At 40.4% G+C, this 20,575-nt stretch overlaps 1 protein-coding gene across 12 annotated transcripts in view; it reads left to right on the forward strand.

The window, feature by feature from the left end:
- Nucleotides 1-23: 23 nt before the first annotated feature.
- The window catches only part of RAPGEF6 (Rap guanine nucleotide exchange factor 6), a 122,401-nt gene continuing 101,849 nt past the window's right edge, over nt 24-20,575 (forward strand). For all 12 annotated transcript variants that reach the window (XM_053956304.1, XM_053956313.1, XM_053956308.1 and 9 more), the window contains exon 1: nt 24-107. In XM_053956304.1, coding sequence (XP_053812279.1) covers nt 39-107 — 69 coding nt within the window. In that variant the 5' untranslated portion in view covers nt 24-38. The remainder of the gene's footprint in view (nt 108-20,575) is intronic.

A 20,575-nucleotide genomic window follows, 5' to 3' on the forward strand; every position in this document is an offset into this window, starting at 1 on the left:
CCCGAGGCGCCGCGGGGCGGGGGGCGCCGGGCCGGAGGATGAGCGCCCCGGTGGAGCCCAGGATCAAACAGGCGCTGCGGAAGAAGCCCGCGGAGCGTACTCCGGAGGTAAGGCGGCTCCGGCTCCTTCCCAGCGGGTCCTTTTATTTACTTTCTCACTTTTCCTTTGCGTAAATCCGTGTTCCGACAGCGCGGGATCCGCGGTGCGCACACAGACCGGGCTGGCGCACAAACTTCTGTCTGGAGCTCGGTTATTTATTTATTTCTCTTCAAAGTTGGCCCTCTCGGGACCAGCAGTGGTTTAAACGCCCAGAAGCACGCTGGGTACAGGCACAAGGCGCTTCACGAAGTGCTTCGGGCCAGCTGTAGGAAGAAGAACAACAAGAAGTAGATCCCCGAAAAGTAAAATGATGCATATTTCAGTGATGCAAAACTTATGGGAAAAGTTAGGGAGCTGAAAGGCTTTGCTTACCTGTACAGTGATGCAGATTTAAACAAAACCAAACTAATTATGCTGCCCAGACTTCATAAAGATGTTTCTGCAGTGAGTGGGAGTGTAGAAATGTGTGAGGCTAGTAAGCTACAATAAAACACATTTTCCAATTAACTGCCTTCTCTGTCCCTTCCCCACAAGCTACTCTGTAATCAGCCATGTATTTTTGGGAATGGTAATGTCATGGAGCATTAACTTAATAATGAAGTAGGTTTGATATCATTTGCATTTGTTGAAGGTCTGATTGGAGTTTTGTTTGCTTACTTACCCTTTGCCTTCCTTCATTTGTTTCCCTTGCTGTGATTTTTTTTTTTTATGTGCTCAAGAATTAGTGCTATGATGTGATACACTCTTGAGTTTTTCCCGTGGAGACTGGGAAACATCTGTTCTCCCTTGGTACTTTATGGAGAGCAGAATGTCCTGCCTGGTCTTCCTTATAAGTTAATTATGGAAGGGCTACTTTGAGAGCTGCTCAGAGGCTGCTCCGGAGTTCATCCTAGCAGGACAGAGTCCCTACTTCCCTTTCAAGTCGGCTGAGTGATTGGAATACAGATGTTCAGTCCCAATGGTTACTTGCTTTGGGATATCTGGCACATTCCTCCTTGTGTCTCTAAATGAGGCAGTCTCAGTGTCCATTCGTTTTTCCTTACTTTTAGCACTCCCCTCTTGCTTCAGAGCTTTCTTTCTCTTCAGCTGGAGTCTTCAGTGAGCAAAATTCCTTAGCTAGTGTGGCTTGCAGTGTTGGGCAACTGGGTTCATCACAGAAGTGTCATTCAGGAGTTGGCATTCCGTGCTGACTCGTCATGGCTTGGACACTTGGGAACAGGTAATCTGGCTTGGCCCTGAACCTCTGCTCACCACTGCTCCTGCTTGCTGTACCAACCTCTGTGGTTGTGTAGGGCTTTTTGTTCTTTTTTCTTGGGCATCCCCAATTTTCCCCCCAGCAGCCGTCATTGAATTCCTTATGGTTGTCACCTTATTTTGGCTAAAACGACCTTAAAATAATTATTTTGCTTACCCTTGTAGTGTTAAACTGACAGACAGCACAATGACTGACTGCTTGTGGGTTTGTGAGCATTTGTGTAGGTTTCCATTGAGAGTGACATGAGTGTTGTGTGCAGGTTTGAATTTGCCAAGGTATCTTAATTGTGGGAAATAAATCTAATCTTTGCTGTCTAAGTAATAGTACTGCTAAAATGATTTAAAAAAATCTAAATTCCCTTGTTAATTTGGTCCTGTTTTGGCAGGCTAATTTTAGAGACACTGCACAGTGAGACTACTTTGTGATTAAAGTTAAACATGAACTTAAAACTTGGCAGGATTGGGTCCTCGGTTCTTGCTCCCTGTTGCTGAGTAGAGACTTGCAGTCAAGTCACTTTTGTTTTGTTAGGATACTTTTGTTTACATACATTTAGACAGAGAAGCTTTTCCCTGATTTGACAGCAGGGTGTACCTGGGGGTCCCCAGTCTGGATCTGTGTTACCTGCTCAGGTACAAAGCATGGAATCCCCTGTCACAGTCACACTGACAGATTTTCCTGACATCTGCTCTGGCATGTGAGGACAGATGGATAGGGTGGTGAGTGAACTGGAGAAAACAATTGCAATGCTGTTTATTCATTTATTTATTTCATTTATTTATTCTCAACATCCTGACTTGTCCTCTTTCCTCTGTAGGCTGCAAGACTCAGGGCAGGGGAAGCTGAAACCTGTTTAGCGCAGCCATTAGGCTCAGACCCAAATTTCGGGTGTCCCTGCACAGGATGAACAATCTGGTGACTCCTGTCTTGAAGTATCCAGTTGTACACAGGCTAACGTGTGTGTGGCTTCATTTCTCCCCTCCTACTCTGGTGGGAAGGTATCATCAGTTCCTCCCACACGAAATCAGCTGCTCCGGGCTGCTCGTGCCCTTTGACTGCGTTTCTGTACAGGAACCCCCTCAAATTCCCCGAGCCACCATTGGTATCTTGTGATGAGCCAAAGCTGCTCGTCCACAAGAGTTCCAACTGCTTGCAGTCCTTTTCTGCCCCCATCTCTGTTTCTGATCCTGCAGTTTATACGGGCTATTTACCTGGGTATTTATTACAAATTACAGGGTTGGGGCTGTGCTGATCAGTAGTATGGTCTGGTGCTTCATTCCTGTCATCTGTGCAGTCTCTGGAAAAATACAGATAAACACTCCACGTGCCAGATTTTGCTTACAAGTAGTACAATTATCCATATGATTTTGATTGTAGGTTTTTTTCCTTGACAAAGTGGTTTAATTTCTAAGAAAATTAAAACAAAATCTCCCTACACAACTAAGCAGGGAAATAGTAAAAAATTTTTATGATTGACTTATTTTGAAATTTACCTCACTATCTTGCTCAAGTAAATGTTTTAGTTCCTGATACAACAAATATTTTTGTTTGGAAAAGTCTGTGTTAGGGCAAGTTTTCAGTGTTGTGGTAACATTCCAATGTTTGCTAATTGTTAAAGTGTATAAGTTATGCATATTAGGCGTGTACACACTTGATTTTTTTTTTTTTTAGTTGTTGTTGCTGAGGTACTTCATGTGTTATAATCTTAAATTTATTTTGCCAGGGGGAATTATTTTGATGAATTTGTAGGGATTGTAGCAAAAATTTAATTATGCATACATTTTTATGTAATTACTGTTGTGTTACTCTGTTTAAAATCTATTTTGGAACTACTGAAGGCTGGCAAATATTTTGCTCCCTTTCCTCTTTTGGTGCATCACTGGAGGTGCATATTGTTCATATGAGATGGAAGTGACTTCTCATGTGGACAGAGTTCCAGAATGTTCCCTAGTGGACTGGTGCCGTGTATGTAGCAGATGCTGCTCTGGGATTTCAGTGAGTCCCATTTAGTCACACCTCTGCCTTGCTGGTTCCCTGGTGGCCTGTGCCCCTGTGCTGACACTGGAAATAAATCTGTGTACCTGTCTCTCAGGTGTGGCCTGAAAGTGCAGAATTTGTGAGTAATCTCTCAGATATTAGTTTTGATGATAGATTATCCTAACAGATCATCCCTTGTGTCTTGTCAGAGGGAGGAAACTCTGGCAGTAGTTGGATACTTAAAAAAAAAAAATCATACCTCTACTTAAACAATAGGATTCCTTACACTTGTTTAATATTTTAATACATGCATTTTTCTCCCAAGGTTATGCAGATGCCTATGCGATGGTAAATCTGTGAGTGTTTATACATGCAGTTCCTCCAGTTTTTGCTTGGGAATATGGGATTTACTGTGCAGTGTTTGTCACAGGTGGGGATATTGAATTGGTAATTTGGGCATATTTTAATAGGAGAGAATCTTTAGTTCAAAGCAGTAGAAGGGAAGGATGACTGCTTATGCCACCATGTGTGTGCTCTCATTAAATATTTAATTTTTTTTGAGGCCCAGAATTCCTTATCAGATCCATGCAAAGGCTCTGATGTTGGTCTTTAGGGGAGTTGTTCATGCTGCCACAGATAAGGACTCAGTGGTTGATAGGGCCAAGCAGCAAATGATTGTGCTCCTTTGTCTTTGTCTTTCCTTCTCCTCCCCTCCTGTGAGCAGACTCTCTTCCATTTTTAATGGAACCTCTTCCCAATATAGTATCTTTTTAGTTCTTCATGACTTTGTTCTAGACAGTGTTTACTTTCGTGGCTCAGAAAGCTTTGCTTTTATTTGACTTCAAAGAATTGGAGTTTATTTTTATACTCTCAGCTCTTGTATTTTCCTAACTTCGTCTTTTTGCAGTAATTCTTGATTAATGTTAATTCGACTTCATTTGGCAATACTAATTCTTTATTCTCTTCCTGTTCCCTTTTTATTAGTGGAAAGAGGAAAAAACCTAATTTGCAGAATTGTGTCATGACAGGGTCTGCTATTTGGAGCATGTATGTGATGCTTCTTGATGGCTTAGATGTAGAGAAATAGATCTGTGTGAATGCAAATCATACACAAATAGTACATTGATAGGCTTTATGAAATAGCTGTAATAAATAAAATAAATTATTGTTGACAGCATAACAAAGGCACTCTTGTACTGTAGCACAGCTGAGCCAAACAGAGGAGAACATCTGCTTCTTGTTTCCAGAAATAACTGGTATTTTGAAGTGGCTTTTTTCATCCTTTTAATAATTTTCTGTAAACTCAGGAGGTGAAATGGGATTAACCACTGTAGAAATCTATTGTTTCTAGAATCTGAGGTGAGCTTTTAGGAATGTAACTGTGTCAAGGTGTTGGCTTTGGATAGCCATTGAAAGTAATTAGAATTGTAAAGTCACCACAAAAGTGGAGATGCTTGCAGTTACTTTAAAGCCAAAAGAAATTTGTGTTAAATGAAGTTGCAGATGCTAATTTCTATTTAATAAAAGCACCTTACCGTTTGTATGTGGGCCTCTAAAACAGGGACAGAGGAGTGATGGACGCCTGACTTCTGCCATCATTTTCTACTACCTAACCTCTGTCTTACGCTTTCATTCCCAATTTTTTGTGATCTGTTTTTTTATAGGTGACACTTTGTTAGACTTTGTCATGCAGTTACCAGCTCTGGAGCTCAAACTGAAAATGAGCAGCAGCCAACTGTTGTAAAATCCTTGAGATTGTTCTGTGTCTTTGTGCTTTGGTGTCTTTGCCAGATAACCTCCTGAAACTTTGATCAAGGATGCCCTGACCAGTGCTACATGACTTTCATCCCACCATGCAGAGACTTGAGCTCATCTTGGCAAGTGACTGTGCTGGGAAGCTGGAAAAGACCTTTAAAGTGCAAAAATTACTTATCACTGATGATAACCAAAGTGATAGGAGCACGTATTGACGTGCCTGCAATTTACTGCTAATGAATTCCTTCCTGGGTCCCTGTGTACCCTGTGCAGATTGCCTTTCTGCACTCCTAGGGCAACAATTATCTTTTACAGTTAGAAAAACATAAAACCTTGTAATATGAATAATTTATAAGTAGTTCTGTGAAGGCAACAATTAGAATTTTATTTATGTTCAATATGATTAAGAAATCAAGTGCACAAAAATTGATTAATGGACAAAAATGTTGAGTAACTGCAACTTCAGAGAAAGACTGGGAGTGCATGCCTGTCATTGACACCATATTCCATCAGCATCTTGCTGGGACTAGGAAAGACCTAGACTTGTGACGTTTTCTTAAATATTAGATTAGTCTCTTTAAATGAAATGTGTTGTAAAGCTTTTTTATAGCCACCTACTAAAGCCAAAGTTCAGAACAGAGGTCCATGAGGAGTGGCACATTGAGTATCACAGTGCTGGCTGACAGTTCTTAAGATTCAGTCTTATTCACAAGCAGACTATAGTTTCTGTGTTAATGAAGTTGAAATTGTTACTACTTTTAATGAAACAGTCCTGAACTTTCTCTCCTCTTCCTGTGCTTCGCTGCCACATAGCTTTCAGTTGAAGGTAAAACAAAACCACATTTTTTTCCCAGCTGCTCATTAAATTAATGTATTTAAGCTCATGGTAAATAGAGCATTGAAAATCCTGGAGGATTGTCCAACAAGCCTCAAAGCTTTGGGAAAACGGCGTCTCTTCAGCTGCCAGCTTGATGAGTTAGGAAGTTTTTAGTGCTTAGATTTTCCTCTATTTTTGTCTCGTGCTTTAGGTGGGTAGTTGTCTCTTATTTTGTTTCTTAACACAGTGTAGTATCATGAGTCTTCATCTCAGTTAGACCTGTGGTCTTCCTGTAATAAAAAAAGCCAAGCGTGCAAACTCTTCATTACTTCAGTAAATGCTGCTTGATAATTCATTTTCATAAACTTTGTGTATGTACCTTGTTTTCTGAGGTGATCAAGAGTGATTTTCTTCAACAAATAAAATATATCTTTTATTCCAAAAGTTCTGATAAATACCAATCAGTGTGTGTTGGCAGTAGTTGTTCAGCCTTCCTAAACATCCCTGGGAAACCAGTGCAGGTAAAATGTGGTGTCCCCTTCCTCAAGACTGGGCAGGGTCCAATCTCTTCTCTGAATAATTGAAATTAACCTCAGTTAGCATCTTTAATCTGTGACTGATCACAGGATTGATTTGGAATTCACAAAGTCTTATTTAAAAATCAGTGGTGTTGGTTATTTTATGTTTTCATTGCCATGTGAACACAGTTCCATGCTTGTGGCATACAGTTGAATTCTTGGCCAGAGGTACTCAACAACCTGGCATTTACCAGTATCCAAATAATTCAGATTATTACTACTTGGAACCTTAAGTACAATGCACATTCTGAAGCTGAAATCAGCCCTAAATTAGTTGAACATAAAAAATAAAATTCATCTGTTGTTTCAAACACACCAAAATACAATACTGGAACTTCTACCAGTTTTAACATATGTTAACATATGTAAATATTCAGCTATATGTACTTCAGTATCTGTTTTAGGAATGTTTTTTGCCTGTGTCTGAACATTTTTTTGAGTTTGTTGTTGTTGTGCTTTCATCAGCAAGCCTGAAGGTGTTGCTCATATTAGTCTTTGGATTATTTATGTCTCAGAGACGCAAGTAAGAGTGTGCTAAGCCTTGGACAAAGTACCTTGTTCACAGAGGAGGGATCTGGTTTGGCTGTTTTACAGGTATTATCTGGCTGGAATACCTGCAAGGAAACTTTGCCTGTAGTTCTCAGAAATATTTTTTTTTTCCATCCTTCTTAACAGTAAAGCCTGTTGACTTCAGTCAAATAGAGATTTGTGGTTCCAGTGAAATAAATCAGGTTTCAGGGCACTGTTTTAGCTTTGACTGCATTTACTGAAGTGACCACTGACAAACAGATTTTTCATAAAGTCTGTCTAACAATGTTTCTTTGTTCAAAAAAAATGCAGTATTAAACAAGTAGAGAAAATCAGCTTGAATGTTTTAGGATGGGTGAGTTTTTTTGATTTTTAGAGACTGTGTCCATATTAACCTGTTTCGTGGGTAAGGATGTTGAGCAGTGTTTTGGAAAGGAAAATCTGGGCAGGAGTGAAAGGATTAAAACAAACTGTGATGGAGACAGGGAAACATTGTGATGTTTAAGTAGCCTTGGAGTAGGTGTATATAATTTGTTAATTATTTTTGGAAGATCATTGTGAACCACAGCCGTTTAAAAAAAAAAAAAAAGGAAGTCAAAACCAAACCCACAAAAAACAAAATGCCAGAGAAAGTAAACTTTTAATAAAAACTCTGAGAAGTAAATTAGACTGAACATTCATTGTTTATCACCTGGTGTAGGTGGAACACGCATACAGTTGTTCCAGCTAATAGCTGTGACTTTGTGGTATCTGATCTCCCTGGCAGCTGAGGGGTGGTCAGGGCTTCTTCACTGGTTCAGTGAGTATTTGGTGCTTCCATCATTGCAGTGTAAAGTCATGGGCACTGCTCCTGTAAGTGTCCCTGTAACTGGCTTGGAGCAGTGTTGTGAAATCTGGTTGGGGTCATGTTGGTTTCTGAAATACCTTCTTTAAATATGGGTCTGTGGAGGGTCCTTGGGACTGTGTTGCTGCTGCTTTCCCTGGTAAGGGCAGACCCTGGGGTTTTTGTCTGTAGGGGTCACTCAGAGCTGTGTCTCTAAGCCAAACATTTTGGCACCCTCTGGGAAGAATGTTGGCAGGCTTTAGCCTCTCCTTGTGCTGATACTGATACCTTGTGTAGTGGAGTCTCTCACCTCTTTGTCACAGAATCACAGAATGGTTTGGATTGGAAGGGGTCTTAAAGACCATCCTTTTCCAGCCCCCTGCCATGGGCTGGGACACCTTCCATTAGACCAGGCTGCTCCAAGCCCTGTCCCACCTGACCTTTAACACTTCTAGAGATGGGGCATCCACGTTCCAGTGCCTCACTTTGTAAGAGAGAAGTGTACAGATGTTTTATGTCTGTGACAAGTGATGCTGTTTGGTTCTCTGCGCAGAATTGGAAGGGTTATTCTAAGATACCTACACTGGCCCTTTATTCCTACATGTTTCACTATGCTCTTGGGCCATGACTAATGAAAATTCCTCCATCCAGTATAAAGTCTGCTCGCCAGAACATGGATGTATTAAAGAGAAGATGAAATTACAGTGCACTAATAACCCTGTGGACAATGGCTCATGTATATTGGCATTGTTTGCAGAAAGTTGAGAGTTTGTGTGTAGTGAGTCACACATGACAAGGTAAAAAGCTGTTCCACCATCCTTGTTTGTCTCCTGCATGTAATTTCCAATTCTGATTCATTGAAATGAAGCGGTGAGCAGGAATGTGGTTCTGTTATGGGATACAAGTCAGTGGATATCTTAAAGCACTGGCTCAGCCTTTGCAAACATGGGGTGCACCTATTCCCAGTGCTTGTCCAGTTTACATGAAGAAATGTGAGTGCAGTTGGGTCTAGCTGAGAAAGAGCTGCAAATTAACCTTGGAGAGCTTGAGGAATTGTATTAGAATCAAAAAACATCCTGAGTGGAAAGGGATCCACAAGGATCATTGAACCCAATTCCTGTCTCTGCACAGGACCACCTCAAGAGTCAGTGGGACTGATGAGTACAGCTGGTGGCTTCCAGTGTTTCTTGTGTGTAAGTCTTGGTGGAATTGTTGAATCTGAATGTCCTACTTAAGCATAATGGTTATGCAGTATCTGTTGTGTGTAGTTACACAAAAAAGTCAGAGGCTGTTGCCTAATCTAACTTGCCTCTGCAGGTTGGGGTTCATCTGAAGGAAGTAGGGCCACACAAAAGTGGTAACAAAACATTTTGGCTTTGTAATTTGTGTTTGTGTCTCTTGCTTTCTATGACTCGTATATGCGCCTGTTTGTGTGGGTGCCTGCTGCACACCTTGTGTATATAATTTTTAGATATCTTTTCTCCAAGATATCTGTACAGTAAGGATTTTAAAGGAAATTATATTCTAAGGCACTCTTATATGTATAACTCTTGTATGAGAGGAAAGAAGACAATTCTGATCTGTATGTGTTGGTGGTTCTGCAGAGCAAGATGGGTCAGAGGGTGCTTGCAGGAATTCTGCTCTCAGACCTGGGGGAGGAACTTTCCCTGATGAGTGATGGCAGATGTCAGTGTCTTCCCTCTGGGAGAGCGGTCCTCAACCTAAAGAAAATGCTCTTGAGTACTTTTACAGAATCACAGAATCATTAAGGTTTGAAAAGACCTCCAAGACAGAGTCCAACCGTCAACCCAGCACCACCACATATTCACCATTAATCCATGTCCTTGAGTGCCTTATCCACATGGTTTTTTTTAACACTTCCAGGTATGGTGACTCTTACACCACCCTGAGCAGTCTGTTCCAATGCTTGACAGCCCTTTCCATGAAAAAGTTTTCCTAATATCCGAGCTAAACGTCCTCTGGTGCAGTTTGAGGCCGTTTTCTCTTGTTCTGTCGCTTGTTACACAGGAGAAGAACTTGTGTCATTCTTCAATCAGTCCAGAGTCTGGTATGTGTAGGAACAGCTTTGTCTGAAAACACTGTTGTCCAGGTGTGGCTTGATCTCTTACTGCTTTTTTGTTTTCTTTTTTGAAGCTTCTCCTGCTGTAACAATCCTAAAACAGAGTGATTTTCAAGTACAGATTTCATTAGCATTGTGCCTGTTGGTTGCAGGAATTTGAGAATCTGGTGTGAGTGTAGGTCAGACTATTTAACCAAACATTTCTAGAATACATCAAGTTCCTAATCTGCCTGTGAAGTTATTCTCAAAGCACAAAGTCTTCTTCAAATCTCCATCCCTTTTCCTTTTTCTTGTTCAGAAAGTTTGGTGTCTGATACTGTCGTGCATCTGCCTTGGGGTGTTTGGTGTGCAGCCCCTGTCTCTGCTCAAGCTTTCAGAAAGATGTTAGGATGCCCTGAGAGGGCTGCACATCCTTTCTGTTCTTTTTGTTTATATTTTGTTCCAAGGAGGTCTTTAGAAGGTTCACTCAGTAGTTCTGGGTTTTCTGGACTGATGATATATTTGTCAACAAAGCTTTTGTGTTGGAGAGGTGATTGTAAAACAAACTCATTGTTTTCACGGTGTGGTTCAGGGCATACTAGAAACATACAAAACTAGAAACTTACACATATAGTATTTAGAGATATTTTTCAAGCTATTGGTCAAAGTAACTGTAACTAAAAACCAGAGATCACAGCAGATTGCTTCATGATTATCTTCATATTAAATGCAGGATTTCGGGCTCAGCAGATGTGATTGTGCAGACTAGGTCATGCGTTAGTATTGATCAGATATTTCAAGGCCTAATTCTCTAAGCTGTGATGGTAGGGTGGCAGTAAATTCAGCTGGTAGGGGGCAGAAAAATGACTCAAATTTGTGTCCATTGCTGTCCCAGAAGACAGTGCTCCAGACCAGCTGTGGGGACCTTGCGAGCCGCAGCTGGTGCCAGCAGGCAGCTGGTGCCTGCACTGTTCCTCTGTGTCCCCAGCTTGCAAACACGGGAAGCTGGGGCCGGGTAATCTCATACCTGTAACCTTCCCAGATAGGATTGCTTTGGTTCTTTCCAGAAGGTAATAGGACTTCTGCTTCATATAAATCCTGTTAAAGGAGTTAGTGGAGTTAGTGTGTATTAGGCTAGCTGTTCCCTGTGATTTTCCAAGGACCATGAGAAATGTTATTGTTGCAAGATTACTTTTCCTATCCTTGCTTTTACTGTTCCTGAAAAACTGTTTTTTCATTTTAGTGACAGCTGTGATAGCCCTGAGAGTAAAACCAGAAATTATGGTGAAGTCTTGGAATTTTTTTATTGGAACTTACTTCCTTTAGTATATACTTTACCCCATGAAGTGGGGTCATGCACTTAGTTTTGTCTGTGGAGTGATAATTTAACTGAAAGTTTTCACTTATGAATTAAAGTTTAAATATGTAATGTAATGTTTTTCTACCAACCTATTTCTTATTGTAGTATCTGAATTTAAAAAACTTAATTCAGGGACTGGTTAGGTAATAAAGTGTGTTTTACAATGCTTAATCTGACCTAGAATATGAGCCTACTGCCTTGTTACTGACCTTGCAATAGGAACTTCTTGGAGATACTGGAATAGTGAGAAAGGGCCAAAAAAGGGTGTGGAAGGAGGTGGGAGAGAACTGCAAGTATACTTGGCATTCAGAAAAGTTGCCAAATGGAAAAAAAACACATTTCTTTTCTGCTTTTGTTCTCCAAAAATGCAAAGGGTGGAGGATAAACAGTCAAGATGTGTAGGTGGTAAATTCCTCATAGAAGCAAGTATTAAAGCTGCAAAACAGTGTAGTGAATAAAAAGGTAAGTATATATAAAAAAAAAAGATTTTCAAAATAAAATCTCTTCAGGTAGTACACCCAAACTTATTTTGTATAAGCTTCAGAGAGGAGTTTTTCTGTAATGTTTATTTTAACAAAACTGTTTCATGTGTCACGTTGTGTAAGGAGAGCTGGATATCTGTCTACAGTGAAAATGGATTGTAGGAGCGTAGTAGCCTTACTGAACTTGTGTGAATGTCTGCTGTGAGAGGAAACTGAGGTGCCTGTGCCCGGGTTTTGTCCACTTGTGGACAGCATCACTTCTGAGGAGTGCAGGGGAGGAAGCCAAACACCTGCAAGCAGCTGTCTGACATCTGTGCTGTGCTGCTGAGGGCACTGATCACACTGCAGCTGTTTGCTCCATGGCTGTCTGATAACCCTGGTGTGCAATGGTTGATGCTCCCATCCCAAGAGTGTAAAAAGCTGGCAGTCTTCAGATGGAAAACATTAACAGGTTGCTTGTCACTGGCAAAGAAGCTGCACACTTCTCAAGACCATTCCAGATCAACTTCCAGTTTGCAGGGAAGTGCAAAACTCTTTGCCAGGCATGTGCAAAAAGGAGTTTGCATTGAGAAGTGTATTGAGAGTAGCTTGATAAAGTCTGTTCGGAGCTCTGATGCCCTCCTTGTAAGAGACCTGATATTGCTGTAAAAGAACTCTGCTCATGTTAGTATTGCCAGACAAGATGTTTTTAAAACTTGGAGGTCTTCTTGTTTCAATGGCTTCAGGCTTAAAATACAGAGAGTTTTCCTTTGTTTGATGATACTGTGATACACCCTTCTTCCTCTTTTGAGCATTTCAATGCAGTATTTTGGAAATACCCTGAGTTGAGGGAAGCATGCACAAATTAGTTAGCGTTCTGCATCTGGTTTCTTGAGGTTCCTTAGCTCTGCTAATTATTGGTTAGCTTTTAGCATGTCAGGAGTGTAGCAAATTCTTGATGAATAGAACAAAAATAACTGCCTTAAGGGATTCTCTCTTTGTAACCTTTTTGTGCCTGTTTAGCATTGACATTTAAGCAGTCTGTCCTTTAAAGACATTAATGAGCCTCGAATGATGGTCCTGTTGGTCTGGAGGGAAGGAATTCTTGTGGTGATGTGTTCCGTGTAAGGCACATACAGTTCCTTTTGGCCTGTGAATATGAATTCCTGTGAAGAGAGAGTTCCAGAGCTGTTGTAATGTTTTTCACTTTGGCAGTTTGTATTTGAAGAAGCTGAGGAGTGAGGTCTGTCCTTGTAAACCATATCATGGGTTTAGTTTTGACAGGTGGTGGTGTTGATTTTGTTGCACTTCAATTTTGGGAGCTTTATGATGCTCCTGTCACAAAGGGTTGTGCATTCCAATGGTCACCAGATACTGTGGGGAGCTTATTCTACTTAAATCTGATTTACTTGATCCTACATTTTCAGGGTGCTTTGTACCATGTCCAGCCTCCAGTAGGCTGTGTTGATTTGGCTGAGTAAAACTGTTCTTTCCAACTGTTGCAGAAGATGTTTCTGTTCCTGTTTCCCATTTGAATTAGGAAGGAAACGAGCAGTCCTATGTTAGACTGCTGACCTTCTGTCAGACCTATTTACTGCTTCCTTTCTGTTGGATGGGAAGGCTTCCTTCAGCAAACTCCTCTACAGATGCCATTATAGGTGACTTCAAAGATGCTTGTCAAAGTCTCTTGTTCTGGTTCTTCCCAGCTGGCATGCAATTCACACAAGGATTAAAGGGTATCATCCAGCTGGTGTGATCATTAGAAAAGATGTTTCATCATGCATATCTGGCCCACAATTTCAGCCTCATTCCTGAGCCATTGGGGTACATTTCCTGGTGAAGTCCACAACTCTAGAGAGGAACTTCTTTCTGTTTTGTTTCCCCTCTGTTCACTTTAGGTAGAAGGTAATTATGGAGTATAGCAGACCTGTAGTTAACAGGTACTTCATAACTTATCCAAGCCGAGTACAGCCATGTTTTTAAGAAAAACGGAGAATTTCCCTTGAGCTTAGTTTAGGTCTCTCAAATGCAGCAAATCTGGCTCTGTTAAAATCTGGAGTCATGGACTGCAGTGCTTCATATGGTGAACAGTAATGTTGCTTTGATTTTTCCCAAGCTCTAGTTTGACTCTAGTAGAATATTTTTTTAAATGTATTTTTATATGAAATATAATTACATAGCTACATAGCTTTCATGGTTGTGAATGCTAACGTAATAAAGTGAGAAGCCTTAGATAATAGGTCTTCCTTTCCTTCCAAGACTTGGACTGAGTGTACTTGTTAAGTACTGCAGTGGACCAGCTGCCTGAGTGAGAGGCTGAGACCCTAAATGCACAGCTTTCAAGAAAGCACACAACAGAGATGTCTCTTAATTTTCAGTGTAATGATGTAGAATGTCTGAGTACTGGATCCTTCTGTTTCTCCTGTACTTGGGGGGCTGCGATCTAGAGTGTGTGTTCTCCATGACTACAGGCATGACTGTCCAGAGGCTGTGGTGGTGTAATATTTATTACAGCATTCTGCTGCTGTGTCCAGACATTGCCTTTCATCACCCTGTGTGGATCATCTCTTTTAATGTGAGCTGATGAGTCAAAAGTTGGAATATTAAAGGAAGGCATTGCATTGCTGCTTATAAATCCATAAATCCAACTTTACTCAGATTAAGTTTAGTATTAGTTGGGTGGATTTTGGTTTTTTTTTTTTTTTTTTGTTTGTTTTTTCTTTTTTTTATCTTCAGTAAATAATGATAGTCTTGCTCTCTTAGAACAGAAGTCTTCTTTTTAGTTGAGACCCTTGATTTGTTTAAAAGTGGGTTTGTTGTAGCTCCATAGAGGCTGTGGTTGGCTAACACTGGAAGAGCAAGAGGCTGGAGGAAGCTCTGGTGTGGTGCATTGCAAATTGAGTTGATCGTGGTTTCCTAGGAATGAGAAAGGTGGTAGAATTGGCTTGTTTGGGTGTTGTAGTCAAGGCTGATTGTAACCTCTGAAGCTTTTGGTCTGCCTAAGGATTGAATGGCTCATTGGAGGAGAGGTTTCCATCTCAACTCATATACTACAACCCAGCTGAAGGAGCCCATGTCTCACGTGTTCTCAATTAGTACCTGTTTGATTTAGTGTGGAGGTGGAGAAGACAGTTCCTTGGCATCTTGGCTGTAGTTCTGTGGATGTTAGTCATGAAGTGTGTTGCACTTTGTGAAGCTGGGTACCTGATGGGTAGCCTGCAAGATCTGAAGCTAGAAATTCCTGACTAACAGTGTTATCTTATGATTGATTCAGTCTCTTAATGGTATGCTTGTTTGTTCCTCCTAATGTTGAAGTTGTTAATTTTCTTAATTAGAATTATTCCCATTGTAACATTATGCATCAGTGATCAATGTAATGACCAGGGAAGTGCACATGTATCTGTACCTCTGACATTTATTTGATTTGATTTCAAACTTGAAACCTGTTAATCTAGCTAGATGAATATGCATACATATATATATATATACACATATATATATATATAACTCCTCAGTTTGGATCTGTAAGCTTCTTTGTGGTTTATGGCACAGGTATTGCTGAGAAATGCAAAAGTAGATGTTTAAGTGGCAGAGCATCAGTTCCTAGAGTTCTGCTGTGGAGGTTTACATTCAAATGTTGCAGTGAGGTAAATCTGGCTAATTCTTTGCTCTGAGCGAAGATGCTAAGAGCTAGTGATTAATCCCTTTCTTTGATGAGGGATATAAGTATGTTTGCCACTGTATGGACGCAATGAACACAGGCATGGTAACCTTTCTCAACATGTGAGAGGATGTTGAAGTAGTTGAGGTATTGTGGGAATCTATATTTAGATAATTTAGGCTCTCTAAGAAATACTGCCTCCTGTACATTGCAGTAGCTTTCTTGAATTGAGCTGTTTGCTAGTGCTTGGGTGTCCTAATACCAGGATGCAGAAGGAATTACTGGTGAACATATTACTGCTGTCCACTACAGGAATTCCTTCATAGTTCATCATAACATTATTATTATGGGAACTAAGTAGCTGGAGGTTGATTTTCTTTTTTCTTTCAGTGGCTTTATTTAAAAAAACTGTAGGAGAGCATTACAGTTGTGTGATATTTTATTCTCAGTTATAATCTCATAATTTTCTTCCTGTTTTACTGATGCAGCAAAACATTTTTAAGCAGTTAATAGAGCTTTATTCCTCTCCCTTACCTAGATACTGAGTGGGTAATTTAAATTGCAATATTGATAAAGATCTCATTTTGCCTTCACTATTATTTATTTAGCAGGACTTAATTTCCGGACAGACATGATCTTTGCTTGCTTGAATTCACAAAGAAGTAAGAAATTACACACAGAAAAATCATAAATGTGCCATTAGAAAAATAACAATATTCTTATCCATTTGTATGAAATTCTGACAATCAATAGGATGGAAAAAAGCTACAATAAAGTGCTGTTATTGTGTCTGTCAGTCCTTCTCTGTGTGGTACCTGTTGAGCTGTAGTGTGAGAGCTCAGTTATAACATTCACTTGCTGCAAAGACACATTGGGCAGAGCGCAATGACAACGTTGTCAATGGAGTGTTTATGTGTTAAATATGAACCAGCAGTTGCTAGTCCAAGAGGGAGGAAAGAGAACAAGAGCTAGAGCATTTTCTGCAGTTACATTGCAAAGTCATGTGTAAGCAACAGCTCAGATGTTTAACATGTCTGAGCTGCACTCAGCCTCACTCCCAAGTTGTCATGATGGATAAGCACAGAAGTGACCTTTGGGTTCCATCCTCCACCTCCTCTCTCCTTATGCCCAGGTTCCTGTTACAAATTTCTTATTTAATAAGAATGTACCTTTTTCCCCTAAATGTTTCAGAGTTCTGACCTTTCCTACCACAATTCCTTCTTTTCTTAAGAAGAAATTTCAGGTGTTGACACTTTCCTCTGAAAAGAGCAGGGAGTTTATTCGTGAATCAGAGGAGCTGATGTTTTGGAGTTCTGACCAAAAGGTTTTAACTGAAATATTGCTATTTGATGGTTGCTTGTCCTTTGGAAGGGAGGTAGGTAATTCTGACAAGTGGTCAGCTGCTTGACTAAGAAAATGTTGATTGAACTAGAAGCCACCTATTTTTTTGGTGGATTTTAGGTGATTTTTCAAGAGCCTGGGTTAGGAGGCTGATTTTACCATCTTTGTACTATTTAAAAATGTTTGGTATAAAGTCTTGCTCTTTGATAGGGGATAATTTTGTATATTCTGTGCTTCCCATCCTGTTGAACTTCAGGAACTTGAAAACTCAAGTTTTACAACTCAAAAAAGGGTTTTTGAGGCAACTTTCTATTATCAGCATTTAAGTCTGAAAGATATTTTAAAATTAAGTAATGCGTGTCTGGGAACTTTGTGGTAGTGTTTTAGTCGAAGGCACTTTTTCATAGCTGTACTTTTATTCTTAGCTGTGGAAAGGGCTGAATGGTGCTTCAGATACTCAAAACTCTCCATGATCTTCTTGCTTTGGAGCAGTGACATTTGTTGTTCTGTCTCTCCAGTTCAGGGCCCTTGCTATTTCACTCTGCAAAATCAGCTTTTCCAAAGGAAGTTTTTTCCTCTGGCAAAGTCAGGGTTCCAAAATTGCTGACTCTCTGATGAAACAGCAGTAGAAATAATATAAATTTCCCCTCCCTCATTCCTTTAGATGTTTTTCTTTCTACCAAAGTACTATATCAACATAATCCAGGGTTCTGAGGTGGAAGGTGTTTATCTGGATTGGGTGTGGGGAGTGATTGGTGAGTAGAGAAACTTTTTGTTTTATTTTCATGTGGAAAGACTTCAGTTCTTTCATTTTGCTCTTAGAAGTATGCCACTGAATTGAGATATTTTCAGTCCATCAAAAAGCTATGATAGTGGCTCTCGAGTCTATATTTAAAGGTCTGGCTTTTCCAAATTTTCTTAAGGATAGTTTGATTCTTAGGAGTGCAAGTCTGTGCCTGTAGCCATGTGCATGTTATAATGAAATAATAGAAAATAAAATATAAGGAAGCTATTTGCCCCATTGAGGGACTTGTTATTTTTTCACAAAAAATAAGATAAAAATCCAAGTGTGCAAATGATACTTCTTACTATCTGCAAAAATAAGAGCCAGATTTTAGTTTTCTGTTTGTGGCTATACTGTTATTAACAGATGCTGTCAATGGGAATTGCTTACAAGAGTGAAATGAAGGCTCTCTTAATCTCTTTTTCCCTATATATGGATACATACAGTATATAGCGTAAAGATACTTAAATAACTAGACTGACACTTCCTCATTTGGAAAAACCAGTATGTGTCATTTGTATAGGTAAATGGGAAGTTAAGAGTTTAGGGAGGAGTGCTCTATCATAGTCAGGATATGATCCATAGTTGTCTGATGGACACAGGCTCCAGGAGTCTGGGGACATCTGAAAGTCCATGAATCAAAGAATTCAAGTTCTTGGTCATTTGAAACTGTTCAGCTTCTTTATCAAATATATGCCATTTTTTTTCTGAATAATGGAATATAGCTCTGAAGTAGTTGAACCAGTTTGTTGTATACAAATGTTACTGTGTGCAGTCTCAGGCAGTGGCATAAGATCATGCAGGAGTTTGCTGTTATGTTCTCTGAAAGGTTCTTTAATTTGGCTTTTTGAATTAGTGGTGTTTCCTGCATGGAATGATGCAGCTTAATTCCTCAGATGTGCTGGTTAAACTCTGTGATTCTCTGCAATGTACTTTAATGTCCTTCATTCATAACATTTTCTTTTGTCTGACTGACTAATCTGTCCTTTCTCTTCCCTAATTGTGTCTCAGTGCTTGTATTCAGTTTTTATTTTTGTTTTTAAGTGGCCTCCAGCTAAATAGGAGGCTACTTTAAAGGGAATTGTTACTTTAAGTGAAGGGCCCTGAGCTGACATTCTATTGCATCACTTGCATTTTTATTGAAGTCCAATGTCTATGCCACTGAACAAGGAGAGTAAATAAGATAAGATGGGAGAGTTGCTTTCCACTTCATCTCATCATCTTCTTTTTAGTTTAGGAGCTGTATACTCTGTTACACATGTTTAAGTGGATTTTTTTTCTGTTCCTCCCACAAGTTTTGGGGGTAGCTGACAGTGTAGGGTGGCCTCCTTGAACCAACATCCCTAAAGTTGGTGAATTTGCTCTGTAGATATCAGAATGTGTAAAATATGGATCAGAGAACTACAACATGTTTCTGTGTTTTTATTTCTGGTATTACAGTATCAGGAAAGAATTTGGGAGTACTATTTTTAAATTGGCTTTAAACAGAAACGAAAGGAAACAGCGCGGATTCCAGCCTTCGATGAAGCAACAGGAAGGGAAGCAATGAAAACCATAAACCGTGCTGAGTAACATTTCCTCTCTTCTGCTACACCCCCCCACCCCCCAAGGGTGACAAAGTCTTTATTGAGCCTGACAGGATTCCTAATAAAAGCTGCATTCAATCTGTATAAGGAGCCTGCTGAATCACTGAGAAGCAAGTAATGGCATTGGGCTGGAGGGAACCTCCCACTTAGAGCTTACACAGCTTGTGCTCTGTGCTCCAAGAATCACCTCTGTTTGCTTTACTGAAATCTAGGCACTTTAAATAACAACTTAAACACAGAGAAATTCAGACACTGTCCAAGAGGCTATTAAAATCCTTGTCCTGAAACCAAATGAGTGCTTGATTGTGCTGGCGTTTGTTTCCAGCCTTGTTTCTGCTCAGAGCACTGAAAAGGGAGAAGCAGCTAAGCAGCACACAAACAGGAAGGTACCTTTCAACCATGCAGCTTCCTTCCCTGGCCGATTTTGTACCTGATGGTCTTTCTGTATGCCATTGGAATTTGGGAAGCTGTTGCCATATGGTTTAACTGTTGGTTCAAAGACAGAAATGCGTCTCTATTTCTTTTAAAGTATACTCTCAGTCACATGACTGGATCTCTAACATATCTTCAGAAAATACTAATATTTTGTTTGCTCTGAAATATATAAAATATGCATCCTGCCAACTGCCTTAGCTTGGAAAAGGAACGGATGCAAAATCCCATCAGTCATCCTTTGTGCTTTTGTAGAAGCAGGTTCTTGTGTGTGACCCAGGGAATCCTGGGTGGCTCAGCAGCCTGCGTGGGCTGGCTGTGGGGAGCCCTGAGTGAGCCAAGCTTATGTTCTTGCAAGAGGAATTTAATGTGTTTGGGGTGGATTGAGAGACAGGTTTTGTGCAGCTCTTTGGGACAGGTTTGCATGAGAGAGCAATCTGTCTGGAGCTTGCTGACACAGCTGGTTTTACATGCAGCTTTGAAGTGCTGGTGCTCTGGTGCAGGTTTCTGCTCTTTTCTCATTCCCTGAGCAAAACTCCAGACTGACTGAATAACATTTGCCAGTCTGCTTTCTTTGGGACCCCTTGTTTCAGGTTCAGGGTGGATGTAGGGTATCCACGAGGCCCAGGCTCGCTGGGATTTGGGAGCATCCCTGAGTGCAGTGAGCAGCTGTCCCGTGGCCAGTGCGGGGCTGGATGCAGCTGTTCCGGAACTGGGCTGGCTCTGCCTGCTGGCACGAAGGACAGAACATGGCAGGCAGTGCTGAGAGGAGTCTCTGGGGATTTATCGCTTCCTCAGCATCCCTAATACCTGACTGCAATTACTGAGGTTGTCTCTATGTGAGATTAATCAGAATTTACAACTATGAGGTCATTTCAGAACAATTTATTTTCCTTAGAAATAGACCAGATTTCCTGTTTAGTGTGTAATAATAATAGTAATAATAATAATATGTTACTGGAACACCTGGCTGGGGTCACATAAAGTGAAGCATTAGTTTTGTGTTATGAGGGGCAAATTTGCTTTTGATGCAGTCATTCCATCCTTGTTTCAGAGCTGCTT

This window comes from Vidua chalybeata, chromosome 15, assembly GCF_026979565.1.
Source record: "Vidua chalybeata isolate OUT-0048 chromosome 15, bVidCha1 merged haplotype, whole genome shotgun sequence".
Lineage (NCBI taxonomy): Eukaryota > Metazoa > Chordata > Aves > Passeriformes > Viduidae > Vidua > Vidua chalybeata.